The 17487-nt window shown below is 34.9% G+C and overlaps 1 protein-coding gene across 1 annotated transcript in view; it reads right to left on the minus strand.

Moving 5' to 3' along the window:
- LOC6042307 (D-aspartate oxidase) overlaps window positions 1–16366 on the minus strand; it is a 39435-nt gene extending 23069 nt beyond the window's left edge. The window contains exons 1-2 of the mRNA XM_001851385.2: window positions 16118–16366; window positions 3172–3401 (exon numbers count right to left, since the gene is read on the minus strand). Coding sequence (XP_001851437.1) covers window positions 3172–3359 — 188 coding nt within the window. The 5' untranslated portion in view covers window positions 3360–3401; window positions 16118–16366. The remainder of the gene's footprint in view (window positions 1–3171; window positions 3402–16117) is intronic.
- Between the last annotated feature and the right edge of the window lie 1121 nt (window positions 16367–17487).

The raw sequence follows: 17487 nt of genomic DNA on the forward strand, positions 1-17487 counted from the left end.
AGATGAGTCAAAAAATGATCACTTCTTCTATTTTTATTGTGTTTTTTATATGAAAGATTTTTTATTTTCATTTGGATGTGAAAAATGCAATACGATTTAAATGCGTTTTCTTACTTCAATCTAAATAAAATCCTAAAAGCCTGCAAGTCATTAAATGGGAGGAGATTTTTCTTAGATCTGCTCCTGTCGTTGTCCCGTTACGCAAAGGAAGTAAATAAACCTTTCCCAGTTCCCCAAAGAGGAGCACGTCGAATTCAACGGCAATTTTTACTCAACTTTAAAGATATTTAACATTCCATAGGTCGCACGCCCTAAGGTGTCAGAATCGAAAGAAATGGCTGGCAAAAATTCAAATTTGTACCAATTCATTCACTTCAAAGAGCAAAAAAGTTTGTTTTTCAATTTGTGGCAATGTGTTGAAATAAAAAAGTGCGAAAAAATCAAATAGGCTAAACTGTGGCCATTATTTTTGTTTGCTTTTTAAATCCAGTTCTACGGTGTTGTTTCTTCACGCCACATTTTAATTTCATAGGAAGCACAGGTTTAATATTGTTCAATCTAGATGACATTTCTATATAACGCGCAAAAAAAATAACGATAGTTTTTAATGGGCAAAAGAATAGTCAGTTCATGAAATGTATAGTTTTTTAAAATGAAAATGCTGATAAGTCAACATTCGGTGTACGATAGAAATAAATGCCTTTCAATTAAAAATATTTTAATTAATCTATTCATGCAATTTACAATTATTTGTGAAATTGATTTATTTTTTTCATTTTTTTTCAATTCAAATTACAATACTTCTCATTTTCTCCTCATAAGAAAGGACTGGTTTAGGTTGACAGAAGCGGCCATGTTGAAAGTGGTTTAGTTTGACAATAGGTTTTTTTCTCTTTATTTATCCCATCCCAGATCAGAATCTGCAAGAAATCTGTCCTCATGCATTTTTTACGATATAGGGGGATGGCGTCGCTATTTTTAGACCACATTTTCCACTTTTTCTCATCGAAACCGACTACTTTATCGACTTCATTTTGCTGGGCGAGATAGGACGCCGTCTATTTTTAGACGATGACTCAGCACTTTTCCACTCTTGCGCTTAAAAAAACCAGGTGGCAGCACGATGTAACGCCACGTCCCTATAGGGTTATGACATTTTTGCCCGTTACCGACAATTATCGACATTACCGACGGCTGATTGATTGCATTGCAAAAAAAACATGTTAACAGAATGAGGTTTGAACCATCAAATTCTTGGTTGTTGATCAGACACGCTACCACCGCGCCATAGACGCTTAATGAAATGTGAGGGACAGAGTACCAACATATTCTTCTTTCTGTAGTATTGCTCGGGGACGCGCCGGCATTATATGTGTTGGTGAGAACTGCATATCGCTGACATGTTTACACGCGGGCAAAAATGAGCTATGAGCTTGCTGCAAAACTGTTATAAAATATAACATTTTCTGCAGCAAATCCACTGTTGCAGATTTTGATATATATTTTTCCTTTGGGTGTACTTCATCATCAGCTAACTGAGGTGTAATTTTGGAAAGTTGAATATTACTTCTTCAATGTTGTAATTTTTCCTCAATTTAGACTGAAAAAGTGCCATTACGCCTGAAAAGTGGTAAAATTACATATTTTCAGAGGTAAAATTACACATTTTTTCTAACATAAAAGATGTACCCTTTCTCAGATGTAATATTACCATGATTTTTTTACTGTGTAGGAATTGTTCCGTTCTGTTCCGGAAGACACGAAAAAGCGTTAGCATATCTCCAGAAAAGTCGAAAATTAATTTGTATCCGAATATATTGCACAAGTTTTAGATGTAAGTCTGGAAAACAGACCAAGGATATACACTAATACGTTATTACACTTCCAAAATCACACATCTGTGTCACGAAATAGTTCAACAGAAGCTCTCACCGTTTTAAACTGTTCAACCTTCCCTCATCGAACTTCAACAGCCCTCCAAAGAGAGCCTTGAGCCATACCTTGAGTTACGTCGTAACACACACACAGTTCATCTGGGGGCGCCACCAACTTATGAAATGTGGAGCACAAAAGCAAGATGAAACAGACAACAAAAAAGAAGCTACGACGAGATCCATCCAGCATGGAGAGTGCCTCTTGAACTGGGTCGACTTTGACTGTATAGGATCGCTTACTTCGCCATATGAGCAGGGGTCGTGAAAATTGCCAGGCAAGTCTCAAGTTGGCTTTAGGGGTAGGGGGAGGAAAAACAAAAGCTTCAGCTCTATAGGTTCATCCCCCAAAGACACATACACTGTTGAATTGGCTCCAGGAATAATGAAGGTTCATTAAAAGTTTTGGACGGGGAAGGAGGTGGGGTCCTTTGAGAATCGAAGACTTGCCATACTCTGATATGTACTGTTACGGATATAATTGGGGAAGGGAGGTGGACACTCACGCACTTAAGGGGCATCTGGCCATGGCTTTTCCATTTATGCCGATACATCGATTACAAGAAGTGGGTTGAAAGTTAAAGGGAACTTTGAAATGGAAATATCATGGGACCGATATTGATTATCAATTGAAAAGAAATTATTTTTTGCTAAACACCCTAAGCTTTCGTTTACGTTGAATCATGCTAAAAAACACACCCACAAAAAGGAGGCATCAGCTGGGTTGCGCGCCACCACACCCAGAATTTAAGGGCTCGAAAAAAAAGCTCTCTTTCAATGACGTTCGGTTTCAGTTCATATCGAGGCCCGGGGTTTTCCAGCAAAAAAAAGGAAAAATAGAAAGAAAAAAAAGTCTATTGTGCACGTGGCAGCAGTGGTCCCGTGGTGCGGCGTGATTGCCTCTAATCGGTTTATTTTCGATTTACACCTCCCACGAGTTTCCTAGGCCAGCAATAGGTCGACGGAGAAGTGCTTGGTGAGCCGTGGTCAAACAACTTTTTTAAAGTTTTCTAATGGTAGCTTTAAATTTGATGTTGGTCGCTCTTAAAAGATCAAAAACCAACGTTTTAAAAACTTTAATATGACTTTATTTCAATTCTCCAGTTGCTTCTCACATTAATTCCCCTAACAGAACCTGCAAAAAGTTACCCCTAAACTCAATATTGAACATTTAAATTGACTTTTCAATTTAACCAACACACACACACACTTATCTCAACACAGATCTACCCGGACTCACCTGGTGATTTCCTCCGTCGGACCGGCGAAGCTGGTGCCCGGCCGAAACAGTCCCGCTGCCACGTCGCTGCACGTGTCCTGCTCGAACCGGTCCGCCAGGATGGTGACGGATGCGTTGCGAAACTGGCGCTGCAGCTCCAGTCCCGTGGTCAGCCCGACCACCCCCGCACCGACCACGCACAGATGCATCGTCAGAAAAGTACACCGAGGCTGGATGAAGATGTATGTGGTCTGGAGATGATCAAGTTGTAAAATCGTTTAATTAAAGCAAATAATCTTTATTAAGTTGAGAATTTTTGGATTTTGGATTTTGGAGATTTTTTTCATTTATGAAACAATTTCATGCATTGTTTGCATAGCATAGCATTGGTGTCTACCCGGAGCTGCTACTTCGTTATTGACCAGGACCCCCAAACATTGCTCCGTGGACCACAGATAAAAAGTAGGAACTAGAGGGTGACGATTCTCGAGATTTTCAATTTCCCGGGAATCGAGAGTTGAATTTGGCCATTTCCCGGGAATTCCCGGGACCCGGGATTTTTTTGACTATGCCAATAGTGCCAATAATTTTAAAAGGAATGGTCATAAATTTGTTTCTTTTCAAATAATTCAGTTACAATTAATTCACATTTATTCAAAGAAATGTTAATTTAAGAAGCCTCAATATTTTAAGGAACTAGTTCAACCTTTAGATTTTTCTTAGAATCTGTAAATACAAGTTCGTTTTTTGAGCTTTTGGGGACTCAAAATTGCAGTTTAAAATTTTACGAATCTTAATTCGCACAGAGTGATTTTTCAAAAGTTGCACAAGCTTGTTGCATGAACTTGTTATTAGTTTTCCGTGAAGTTAAAAAATAGCAAATATATGATTTCCCAGTATCGAGATTTTTGCAATATGATACATAACGACTCAAAACAACTATTTGAACTTGTTTTTTTTTTCTTTTTAAGTTAAACTGGAAATATTCATTGAAGAAATATTTACATTTATCAGGAAATGCGAATGTTCACAAATATCGGACCTTAACAAAGATTAAGACAATCTTTACAGAATGCTAGAGTTTTTTCTTCTGAGCAGTTCTCTAGGATTTCGTTCATTCGTTTTTTTTTTTGTATTTTTTAATCCGGCTGAAACTTTTTTGGTGCCTTCGGTATGCCCAAAGAAGCCATTTTGCATCAGAATTTTGTTCATATAATTTTCCATACAAATTTGGCAGCTGTCCATACAAAAATGATGTACGAAAATTCAAAAATCTGTATCTTTCGAAGGAATTTTTTGATCGATTTGGTGTCTTCGGCAAAGTTGTAGGTATGGATACGGACTACACTGGAAAAAAATGGTACACGGTAAAAAAAATTTGGTGATTTTTTTATCTAACTTTTTATCACTAAAACTTGATTTGCAAAAAAACATTATTTTTAATTTTTTTTATTTTTTGATATGTTTTAGAGGACATAAAAAGCCAACTTTTCAGAAATTTCCAGGTTGTGCAAAAAATCATTGACTGAGTTATGAATTTTTTAATCAATACTAATTTTTTCAAAAAAATTAAATTTTGGTCGCAAAAATTTTTTAACTTCATTTTTCGATGTAAAATTGAATTTGCAATCAAAAAGTCCTTAAGTGAAATTTTGATAAAGTGCACCGTTTTCAAGTTATAGCCATTTTTATGTAACTTTTTTCAAAATAGTCGCAGTTTTTCATTTTTTTAAATTAGTGCACATATTTGCCCACCTTTGAAAAAAAAAACATTCAATATTTCGCCCTTTTAAAATGTTAGTCTTGGTTTAAAAATTTTGAAAATATTGTTTTCGAAAAGATCGGAAAATTTTACAAATGTTTCATATATTAACATTGAAAATCGGACCATTAGTTGCTGAGATATCGACATTGAAAAATGGTGGGCTGTTTGTGTGAGACTTAGAAAACATCAATTTTCCTGTTTTTAAACCTTTGCCTTGCAATATCTCAGCAACTAAAGGTCGTATCAACAAAGTCCGAATAAGCAAAATATAGAGAATTTTCTCAGCTTTTCAAAAATATTTTTTTCAAAAGTGGGCAAACATGTGCACTAATTTAAAAAAATGAAAAACTGCGACTATTTTGAAAAAAGTTACAAAAAAATGGCTATAACTTGAAAACGGTGCACTTTATCAAAATTTCACTAAAGTACTTTTTGATTGCAAATTCAATTTTACATCGAAAAATGAAGTTGAAAAATTTTTGCGACCAAAATTTCGATTTTTTGAAAAAATTAGTATTGATTAAAAAATTCATAACTCGGTCAATGATTTTTTGCACAACCTGGAAATTTCTGAAAAGTTGGCTTTTTATGTCCTCTAAAACATATCAAAAAATAAAAAAAATTAAAAATAGTGTTTTTTTGCAAATCAAGTTTTAGTGATAAAAAGTTCAATAAAAAATCACCAATTTTTTTTTACCGTGTACCATTTTTTCCAGTGTAGTCCGTATCCATACCTACAACTTTGCCGAAGACACCAAATCGATCAAAAAATTCCTTCGAAAGATACAAATTTTTGAATTTTCGTACATCATTTTTGTATGGACAGCTGCCAAATTTGTATGGAAAATTATATGGACAAACTAATGATGCAAAATGGCTTCTTTGGGCATACCGAAGGCACCAAAAAGTTTCAGCCAGATTAAAATTACAAAAATTAAAATTGAAGAAAAAGACCGATTTCGTAGAGAATTGCTCTTCTAATATATAATCTAATATTAAGGTTGAAGAGAAACACAAAATGACTTAATAAGGATACGGAAACTGAACTTATTGAAAAGGGTGTTCCCTCTTAGAAATTACAAATAAAAATAATTTAACAAAAAAACTTTATGCAACAAAATTTCACTTCGAATAAATAAAACTTCAGATAATCGAATCTCGACAAAAAAATTCACTGTCTTATTTTTGATTTTGAGCTTTAAACTACTCCAAACTACTCTAAGATTATTAGGAAATTTTTAAATTCAAGATTCAAATTTGACTAAAGTGTTGTTGCAGAACATAAATTTGATGTTGAAATACGAAAAAAATAATTTTGGTTCGTGATTCGATTATCCGAAGACCCATACAAACCTTCAGATAATCGAACTTCGGATAATCGAAACTTCGGATAATCGAGTCTGGACTGTATTTCATTTCTGAGATGTAACTGATACTTTAAGGTAAATTTTGGGCTCCACATTTTTTTGGGCTTCTCTGAATTATAGTTATTGGAATTTTCGACAAGTTAAAATTTACACTTTCTGAATAACAAGATTAGAGAAGCAAAGGTTTATTCGAACTTGAACATTGAACATTCAATGTTCTAAACCATTTCGAATTTTTAAATGTTTTTTTTTCTGATTAGTTTATAACATTTTGCTTCGATATTTATAAGTAGAAAATTTCCCGGGACTCTCGACCAAATTTCCCGGGAATCGAGAGGTCCAAAAATTGTCGATTTCCCGGGAAATTTTTCTCGGGAATTCCCGCTCGTCACCCTCTAGTAGGAACCAATCATCACCCCTTCGCAATTTTCAAAGGTCCCTATCGTGCTGAGTTTTGAGGGGTTAGTAAGATGGGTATGAAGTCAGGATTCACTGTGGTAGGTGATGCGACCATAAGCAATTTGTTTATCGGCTGAAATTTTAAAAATCTTAGGCAGCTGGCTGCGGAAAAATATCTATCTAGAGATTTAAATATAGTATTACCTAATTCGACCGCGATTCTCCAGAAATTCTACGTCGGCGTGCCTTCCGATTAACGGTGATGTAGGAAGGGCTTCATTCATTCAAATTATTTTATATCATATGCCTTAAAACATATTCGTCGACGTGCCTTCCGATCCTCGGTGATATGGAAAGGACTTAATCCAGCAATACGACTTGCTTGTCTCAAAAACAAAAATCGGATCGTTTCTATCGAAAACTATATAAAGAGAACAAAAAAATCATCGGCCAACGAACGCGCGAACCAAAAAAATGAAAAAGAAGAAGAAAACCAATCACCCCATGCACTCGAACAGCGACACAAAAGAGACGGAAAATAACACGAAAAAACAGGACTGCGCGTCCCCACAGGCACCGCACTACTCATTTATGAAACAATTTCATGCATTGTTTTTCAAAAAGTGAAGCGATGCGAGCTGGTCATACCAAATGGCCACGTGGATTTTAAAAATCTTTATCTTGAGATGGCAATAGGTCGTCAAAAAGTTCAATGGACAAAAGGTCAAAGTCAAATTTCTACTTTGGAAATTTATTTTCTTACAAGCAAATCTGTGTTTTTATGTGATTTTTTTCCATTCATCATTAGGCTGATACCATCGAAAATTTGAAAAATATCAATGAATTTATGAATATATGTTTTATTCTTAAACGTTTGCGTCTTTAACCGATCTGTGGACCCAAACTTTAAATTTTGTCGAAAGCTTACAAAGCTTTTAATTTATTTTTTAGCATTTCCATTCAGTGAAAAAAACTTCTTAAAAATATTGTGAGTTATCTAATTCAATCAGTTTTCAAAAAATATTTCAAGAGATTTTCCGTTCTTTAAAATTATTATATTCAATTATTCTTGGTTGTCGTAATGTTTTTGTTCGTTTTTTTTTTCTCATTCTTTCAAATATAAGCAGTTAAAATTGCTTTCAAAGATGTCTTTAAAATGCTGGGTCTAATTTTTTTCAAGAAATAACTTCAACTGTTAAAGAAAGTGGAAGTGCAATTACCCAAAAACCGTTTAGAACACCTTTCCATTGTCGCGTGCAAAAATGGGAATATGAAAAAAACGACAAATTTAATCCTATACATTTTTGGGAACTAATTTGAAAGATGCAACTTTTGGTATGTACTCAAAACAGTAATATAGTAAATTTTAAAGTAATTACTGTTTTAGTGAAAAAAAACATGATTTTATCTCATTTTTGGCATTTTTTCCGCTTGCGCACGTCGAAAACCCCAGTTTCTATTTTCAAACAACCATATCTCGGAATCCTGCTTATAAACACTACCTTCTTTTTAGTCGGGTACGTAACTTTTCCCTAGGAATCCGATAGAATATTTTTCAAATGTTGGCTGAGTTTTTCGGTCCTCAGACTATTTTTCCTTTAAACTATAACAAATCACCTTTCATTTCTATCTAAGACAGTTAAAATCGGTTGAAATGGCGCTGAGTTATGATTTAAAAAAATGGTTTTTGCGAAAATTTACATAAAAAACAATTATTTGGACGGTGTAGGTCACCCTAATGGCTAAACAAAAAAAAAGATTAAGGCCAAGGAACCCCCAGAAAAATGTTGAGCCCCATCGAAGTTATTTTTTAAGTTTATGCGCTTTTAAAATAGAATTTGCTGTACGCATTCAGGCTCATCTTAATTTTTTTTTTGCAGAAAAATACTCAAAAAATATCTACCTTTTTACTTTCGACCTTCTGTCATACAATTCGTAGACAAAGCTTTAGGAGATGATTAAGACTTATTAGATAAAAAAGAGAACCGTCATCAGGCTGACATTGTGTTTGGGGGTGAGATTGGGTCATTAAAAAAATGCTGAAATTTGTATGATCCAAGCTCACCCTCTAGACCCAATGTCACCCCTGATGATGGTAGCATAGGAAAAAATCCAGGGACAAGGAAAAGGATTTGGAAGCGGGGAAGTTATGATGTTCCATTTTTTAAAGGGGTAAGGGAAATTCTCCACGAAATTCCTGAATAAGTTTTGCTTGGAGTTCGACGGTTTTTGTGAAGGTGAAAGTTCTAGGATACGCTCTTAGCAAGCCTTGCGATTGATTGTAAATGTGTTTAAGGTGAAGCCGTTGATCATTTTCGAAGAAAATTAATCATCGCTATTAAAAATTGTGTATTAAATTCAAAATAACGTATTTCAGCACCAAAAGGAATCAGCATGTGCCGGTTGTTGCCTTCTTGAAGCCACTGAAGGAATTTTTGATCTAAATCAATTGTGCTTCAAAATTTATATAATTTTGTGGCACAGTCATTAACGTTCTAGTTGGCAATCATTGATTAATGACGATTTCCATAACTTAACAAGGAATGGGATAATCGTTACCAAAAGAAATCAGCAGGCACTATTCTAAACAACTTGTTGAAAGAATTTTGTCAAAATATTGAAAGCGACGCAAAACTTTCTATCTTTGAAGAAAAAATCATGACAATGATGGAAGTCTTCATGTTATAGTTATAGTTTTATTCTCAAAGCAACTTTTTGTGCTTAAAAGTGAAGTACGAAACAGGGATTTTTTCCATGTAACTTTTTTTTCTGAAGAGAACAGTCATGACCTACAACTTTGATGATGATACAAAACGAAGGCCATGTTACGCTCCATACAAAATTTCAATAATTTTATGGAATTTTTTTAACGAGGGGAGTAATAAAGGAACGCTCTCTTAGGACTACTCAGAAAAATACTCAATTTTAATTTTGGCAAACTTCATTTTTTATATAAATTTTAATAGACCAAAAGCTAACTTCTGAGCCATAGGGTAAAACGGATGTTCTGTTAGCCAAGTATGATTTTTTGTAACAAAATAGTTTTTGGAAAGTATTGGAAAATGAAAAAAAAAGCTCTACAATTTGCTTTTTTGAACATTGTTGATCCGCCGTTGTACGTTGAACGTTGTTGATCCAACCTTTGTTTTTTCAGTAAAAATTACTAATAATAAGTGTTATTTAAGTTTTAGTTGTTCAGTAAAAATTATTAAAAATGCGTTTTATTTAAGTTCTACTCTATTTTTAGTTCTAACAATCAATGATATCTTGGAAACCGTTAATAAGATGTTTAATGTTAGAAGGTGAAACTTGTGTGAAATTTTCTCAATCTTTTTGAAATCGACTTATTGTTATTTAAAGTTATTTGAAAAATTAGTATTTTTATCATAGTATAACCATTTTTTCGGAATGGTCTACTCTTAAAATATTCAAATTTTATTAGTTATTATCAATATTCAATTTATTTCCGCAGTATTGAGATGAACCCAGCTTCAGTAAAAAAAAATGTAAAATATTTGTTGTTGAAACTTGAACAAGTCAAAAAACGCCAAATTGCAAACAACTCAGCATTCCTACCCCATCCATCCAAAACATTGAGTTTTCCCGGCGTTTTCCACTCAAAAATATTGTCACCTTCGTCACTGCCACTGCCGGTGCGGTGGGTTGTCCGGCTTGGGGTGTTTGCCCTGGTTGGGGGCCATCCATCCATCGTTCTTCGCACTCATCTATGTCCGTCGATATACACAACACATGGACCAGACGACGACCACTTGGACACTTCTGGCGACGCCCTTACGCCGTCGTCGTTGAAATGTTCTGTAAAATATGACCGACGCGAACCGTTTGGGGAGGGGAGCGATGGAGCGCAGTGGCCACAATAACATCAGGGGACAATGGGGTAAACTTTTCTTACCTAACTAAAACTAGTTAACAAAATAAAGTCGGTTCCATTCAAATTGTCCCAAAATAATGTCGTTCTCAAAAACGTAGACAACGTCCTCTGAAATGACAACGCTCTGCCTCAAAACGGACAATGTTTCGAATATTCACTCATTTCCTAAGAGGTGGTCGCCAAACCGGCGCGGCCCGAGCATGGTCGTTGGTGTGGTTGGTGATAAATTAATTAAACGAAAGTTCAAGTGCATGTACTAACCTTGCTGGCAGCGTTGCCAGCAAACGGCAGCTCAGTAGTGCCAGTAGTTTATTCGAGGTGTTTGCTCACAGCAACATATGTGCCAGAGCACACCTCATCACCGCTGAAGGAAACCACAAATTGAGCAATATTCAGGCGAGAATGTTGACGCCCAACAGGTAGAAAGTGGATGTGAGAGGAATTTTTGAACATATGCACTCGAGAAATACGTGAGACAAATTGAATCACATTTTATTGCATCAATTTGTGCAGGTTGAATATGTTGGCTCTTCTGATGTAATGTACAGTCATCCCACATATTCGGAACGGTTTCCAGATCGGCCAATATTCAAAAAATCATAGCAAATCGATAATTGAACTTAATGATTCGCTTTTACCTTCATTTGAAAGCTTTTCTTGCGATCTTTTTAATGCTGTATCAAACATCTGCAAATTTTAACTTTTATATGAAGTTTTTGAAGAATTACTTTGACCCTTGAAATCCACAAATTCGGAACACTTTTTTCTTACGAATGTAAACAAACTTTGGATCTCTCCAGGAGTACATATGTATTTCCAAATAATGACTTCACACACTGAAACCAATGAAACTCAAGCTTAGTGATGTTTTATGTATGGTTTGATAACTTTTTTTGTGAAAATATCAGTTAAATTCAGGTGTTCCACAAACAGGCCATTTGGAGACAGTGTTTTGCTGCTCTGGACAAAATAGTCTTGGAATGAAGTTTTTTGTTCAAAAAATATTACTTTTACTAGTGAAATAGCAAGATAATGTCCAAATGAAGGTTCTAAAAATAGTAGGGTCGACAGAAAAGCTACTTTTGGCATGCTATTGACAAATTATCATAAAAGTGTTCCGAATTTGTGGGTGTTCCGAATATGTGGGATGACTGTAATTAAGGGGCCATTACAGGACTTAATGTTTGATTTTTGATCAAACCAAACACTTTTTTATCGGCAAAAAATACATGGTCGTTATGCGTCGTACCCAGCACATGTTTTAAATTTATTTTAAACATATTTCAAAATATTGGAGAATGTATGACAAAAGATCGAAAAACATAAGATCGAATGTACAAAAGGTCGAATGCCAAAAGGTCGAATGGACAAAAGGTCGAAAGTGGACAAAAGGTTGAATGGGCAAAACGTCGAATGGACAAAAGGTCGAAATTAAAAAAAAAACATTCTTCAAAAAAAATTATGTGAGCCTTAATGCACAAAAAACCATATTACATATTACATATTCGGATTGAAAATTAAACTTTCTGCAAAAAGTGACTATGGATAACTAATTTTAAGTCGAATTTTTCATCTGCCACATTGATCACTCCGTGACGTGCATTTTACACTAGTTCAGTTGTTTTGCAATCATTAGTTTGCAAAAAATGTAAGATTGAAACAAAAATTTTAGCGAAAAAAAACATGTTTGCGATAATAAACATCGAAAATTTTAAAAAATTCAAGAGATTTATAAATCAACCCAAACATCCAAACTGATTCTAAACACAGAAGAATGCATTTTAAATTAATTTCTGCTCATTGCACTTAAATAATCTTTGAAATTTTGAAGTTTCTTGAAAAAATATTTTTTGCCCCCTGATTTTTGGGTCAATTTTGAAGGGGGGGAGACAGAAACTTTAAAAAAATTGCATCAGCCTATAAACTTACACCCAAAATTCAGAGTCGAGATAATCGTTCTCTCAAAATTTATTGAGGGCTCAGTGCCAAAATCGATAGAATAATGGTACCAACTCACACCATCATAACAAATGAGTTCATTCGTTAGTTGGATCAATAAATCTCCAACAAGTGTCATACATCGACTTCTGACTCCTCCTTGGTCACCAAGCTGTGGTGGCCGAGGCAGCTAAGTCAATGGATTGGTTTGTCAAAGGTCTCTGGTTCGATTCCCGTTGTCGACACTTTTGGTTTTTTGTTTGACGGATGAACTTTTTTTGCAAATGAACCTCGAGAGAAGGGTTCTATCGCCCATCTTGAGCTGTGTTCTCTGCGTCCGTGAATGGTACCACTATTCTATCGACTCGAGACCATCATTCTCTCGGACTAGCGCTGCCAGTTTTGGGTGTACAAAATATGAAGAAATATTTTAAAGAAGAACCTCTAATATTTGAAAGAATGGAAAAAACTCCCAAAATATTACGACTGTCAAGAATATGTTGTTTAATAAAACAAAATAAAAATATTATAGGGGAGCTGGGGGTAAGACGGCCAGGCGGGGTAAGACGGCCACCCCACTGTTTTACTAAGTACACTGAAAAAAAATAAAAGTACCAAATTCCTAAATTCTAGGAATTTTGGCTCCTTTCTTTATTAAGTAATCCAAAAAACCCGATTACTAAATAAGGAAAAGAGCCAAAATTCCTAGAATAAAGGAATTGGGTACTATTTTTTTATTTCAGTGTATACTAATGAATATTACTAAAATGTTAAGCAATACTGTTCCTCATTTTGATTTACAACTTAAGCATTTTGGTTAGGTAAAAATATGTAATACTTTCTTTAAATATTTTTTCATGTTAAATTGAAGTTTTACCATCCCTCGAAAATGTTTAAAAAATGCGTTGTGCCATTTGCAAAAAATGTTTTATAAAATAAGTAATTTGGGGGCAAGACGGCCACCTCCACGGGGGGTAAGATGGCCACCCGTAATTTCTAAATTTGGTTTGATAAAGGTTGCATTTTTGAAGGATTTTTGACTGTTAAGACATATTTGACATACTTTCGATAAAACTATCATTTTTTTTATCAAAATGCTATTAACTGCTGGTTCGTCAATATTCCTTACTGTGATATAGCAAAATTCATTGAATAGTATGAAATCCATTCAAACTTTTGATAAAAGTCGCTAATTTTATATTTTTACATAGATTTACTAATTCTAATCAAATACACAAACCAGTTAATTTGCATTAAATTGGGTATATTTTCGTGTACAAAATCATTCATAAATAATATGAAATTCACATAGCCAAAATATACAATTTGTTGAACAACATTTTTCTTCACCTTTGAAACTTGTTTTTTTCTTCCAAAATAGTCATGATTTTCAGAGAAGTCTGTTCAACTAATCATGTAGGTATTTGGGTGGATTTAGCAAAGTTATCAAGTTAATTTATAGCACTGATCGTCTTACCCCACATGAGTGGCCGTCTTACCCCGCGTATTTCATATATGATTCGATTTCAATTATTTTTTAAAATTGCTGAAAAGTATTTAAAATTGGTTTTTAGACCAACTAATTGATGTCATTTCTAAAATGGACTATTAGTAGAACAATATGTACTTGATTTGAGATCAAAATAATTTGTAGTGTTAATTTTATGAGACTTCTACCTTAGGGTGGCCGTCTTACCTCCATCTCCCTTAGAAGTCAATTTGTTTCTAAAGAACTGCTCATATTTGAAAGAATGGAAAACTCCCAAAAAAATGACAACTTTTATGGAAGAACCGCTCAAATTTTGAAGAGTTGAAAAATTCACAAAAACATAACGAGAGTCCAGAGGTTGTTTAAATAAAACACTTAAAAAATATTTGAGAAAAGCTTTGAAAAAATTTCAGAGGTCTAACTTTTTTTTAAAGAACCGCTCGTATTTTAAAGAATGGAAAAATTAACACAAACATTACGACAGTCATAAAAAAGTACTTTAAAAAAAACTTAAGCAAAATTTTAGAAGTCGATTTTTTTGTAAATTGCTCGTAATTTAAAAAAATGGAAAAAAACTCGCAAAAATATTACGACAATCAACAATAAGTTGTATTCAGAATAAAAAAATAATTTGAGAAGTCGCCATTTTTTAAAGAACTGCACATGTTTGAAGAATGGAATAACTCACAATATTATTACAAAATACTATTACATAAACTAATATTTTTTGAGGGAATGGAAAACTTCTCAAAAAGTGGCTCGAAAGTCATTCTGTTTATTTGAAAAAAAAAATGATTGGATAAATAAGGTGGAACCGAGTTATATGGGAAAATTCAAAATAATAAAATTCAGCCAGCAAACTTACAAAAAACAGGAAATCTTAAGATGAAAATGTTTGTTCTAGATGAAAAAAATACCCATCTTGGTTATTGCAGATTCGAAAAGTACATTAAAGTACAAATAATTTACAGTCGAGTAATGAAAAATGGCATAATTTTTAAAACTATTTTTGTGTGTTCTTTTTTCGATGAAAAATACGTTTTTTTTTCTACTGATAATAATACAAAGTCAATGCTTGGAATAAAAAAAAGAATAATAAATAATAACAAATAATCGGACATTTCCAAAACTGGGTAGCGCTTGTCCGAGAGAATAATGGCCTCGAGTCGAGAGAATAGCACTATTCACGGACACAGAGAACGCAGCTCGAGATTGGCGATAGAATTATACTATTGAGGTTCATTTACAAAAAAAGTTCATCCGTCAAAACAAAAAACAAAAAGTGTCGACTAAGGGAACCGAACCAGAGGCCATTGACATACTAACTCAATGACTTAATTGCCTTGGCCACGGCCTCGACCAGATATGAATGTATGACACTTGCTGGAGAATCATTGTTTCAATTAACTAACTCTCATTTGTTATGGTGGTGTGAGTTGGTAGCATTATTCTCTAGATTTTGGTGCAGAGCCCTCAATAAGTTTTTTGGGTGTATAACCTATACATTAAAAACCATTTTTTTATTTTTATTTATTTTCTCAAAACAGGACAAGAACTGAAAAATTTAAAGCGTCAAACTCAAACAATCCTGCAACAAATTTCAAAATATTCTTCCCAGCTCACATTTCATCGTAACCCTCGCCAACACTCGAAACATCGCAATAAGGACCGGTTCGAGTACGGGAGAGAGTGGAATGCGGGGCCACTTTGTCACGAAAACAGAGAGAAGAACCCCTCATTCACGTAATACTCTCACCACCACCACCATTGAGCTAGTTGGGAAGGAGTGAGTGACTGACTGATTGTAGAGGGAGCTTTACGCTGAAAGGATTTGCTTAGAGGCGGTAGAAATTTCCATTGTGAAAAGCTAACTCACAACTTTTCAACAGCCAGAATAATCGCGTATAGTGTAGGTAGTGAAAGTGTATGTGCTTTAGTACTACAAAAGAAGTTGGCAAATCTCAACTAACTTGTTTTTAAGTTCTAAATCATTTTACTCTGATTTAATTTTTTTGTAATAAAATAACATAAAATTTGCAAAATAATTGAAATGCTTAAAAAAGTCAAATTTCCCAAAGACTTTTCCAGAAGTGTTTCTCGAAACATACTTTACCTACCTTCTGCGTTTTGAATGTAGATTTTCCTCCACGCTTCTTTCTCCGCCTCACGAAAGGAAAATCGATCGAGGACGACGACGACGGCGTCAAAGTTTTCGGAGGAAAATGGTTCACTAACCGGTCGCCTGGTCGCGGGTTGGTACAAAAATTTACGAAAACCTGTCGAAGAAGTTACGACTCACTCTCTGGGTTCGACTCGACAGCTGATAGCCAACTGCCTGTTATTGCGCGGAGAAGAGCAGAGACATCAGGGCAGATCGTGCGAGAGGACCAACCAAGTGCTGCGCTATCAGCAGTTGTTGTTGTTGTTGTTGGATCTTGTCTCATGGGGTGCTGGGGAGCGAGCAATTCCGCCGGTCGAGCCCTAATCAGACGTGACGGTATTAATGTAGCAAAAAAGTAGAAGTTGATTGGCTTACAATCATTATCACACGCTTGATTCAAGGTGAATGGGCATTAATTTTCGGGTAGGGTAACTGTTTTTTGCAGGATTTTTTTTATCTACCTAACAGCAAAATTTAATAACCAAAACAAAATAAGGAACGTGAAAAATATTGATATTGAAAGATGAAAAGGATGAACAGATGGGGAAAGTAATTAGTTTCACGATGAAATTGTAAAAATAAAATTTGAGTCGCAACTTTTTCAGAAAAGTTTCAAAAGTTTCACTTGGCTTGAATGTGGTAACTTGACGCAATGGAGCACCCGCAGTCGAGCAGTTTTTGACAGTTCGCTCCATAAGAAATACATTGTAGAAAAAAGCAAAAACTGCTCGAATGGAAGTGCTCCATTGAAGACCACAGCAAAGCAAATGGAGCACTTCAATTCGAGCAGTTTTTGCTTTTTTCTACAATGTATTTCTTATGGAGCGAACTGTCAAAAACTGGTCGACTGCGGGTGCTCCATTGATAACGATTACATCGACCAACAAAATTTCTGCGCAACTCCAATGGAGCATTTCCATTCGAGCAGTTTTTGCTTTTTTCTACAATGTATTTCTTATGGAGCGAACTGTCAAAAACTGCTCGACTGCGGGTGCTCCATTCATGAACGTATAAACAATGTGTTTCTGGAGATCCCAAAGTTCATGCGCAGTCATTTTTGTCAAATTTTGTAGGAAAAAAAAGTCGTAAAAAACAACTAACATTTTCTACACCCAGAACTGGGCATCGGCATACGAGAGAATAAAGAGCACGATTCGGTAGTAAAATGGTACTGTCTTCAAAAAAAGTTCAACTATCAAAAAAAAAGTACCGGTACCGAGACTCGAACCCAAGACCTTCGGCATATTGAACCGTGCCTTTGCCGTATGGGCCACCGCGGTTCGGTGACAAAGTGGCGGTCATGTGTCCATATAAGCCACTCAATAG

Source organism: Culex quinquefasciatus, chromosome 3, assembly GCF_015732765.1.
Source record: "Culex quinquefasciatus strain JHB chromosome 3, VPISU_Cqui_1.0_pri_paternal, whole genome shotgun sequence".
Taxonomy (NCBI): domain Eukaryota; kingdom Metazoa; phylum Arthropoda; class Insecta; order Diptera; family Culicidae; genus Culex; species Culex quinquefasciatus.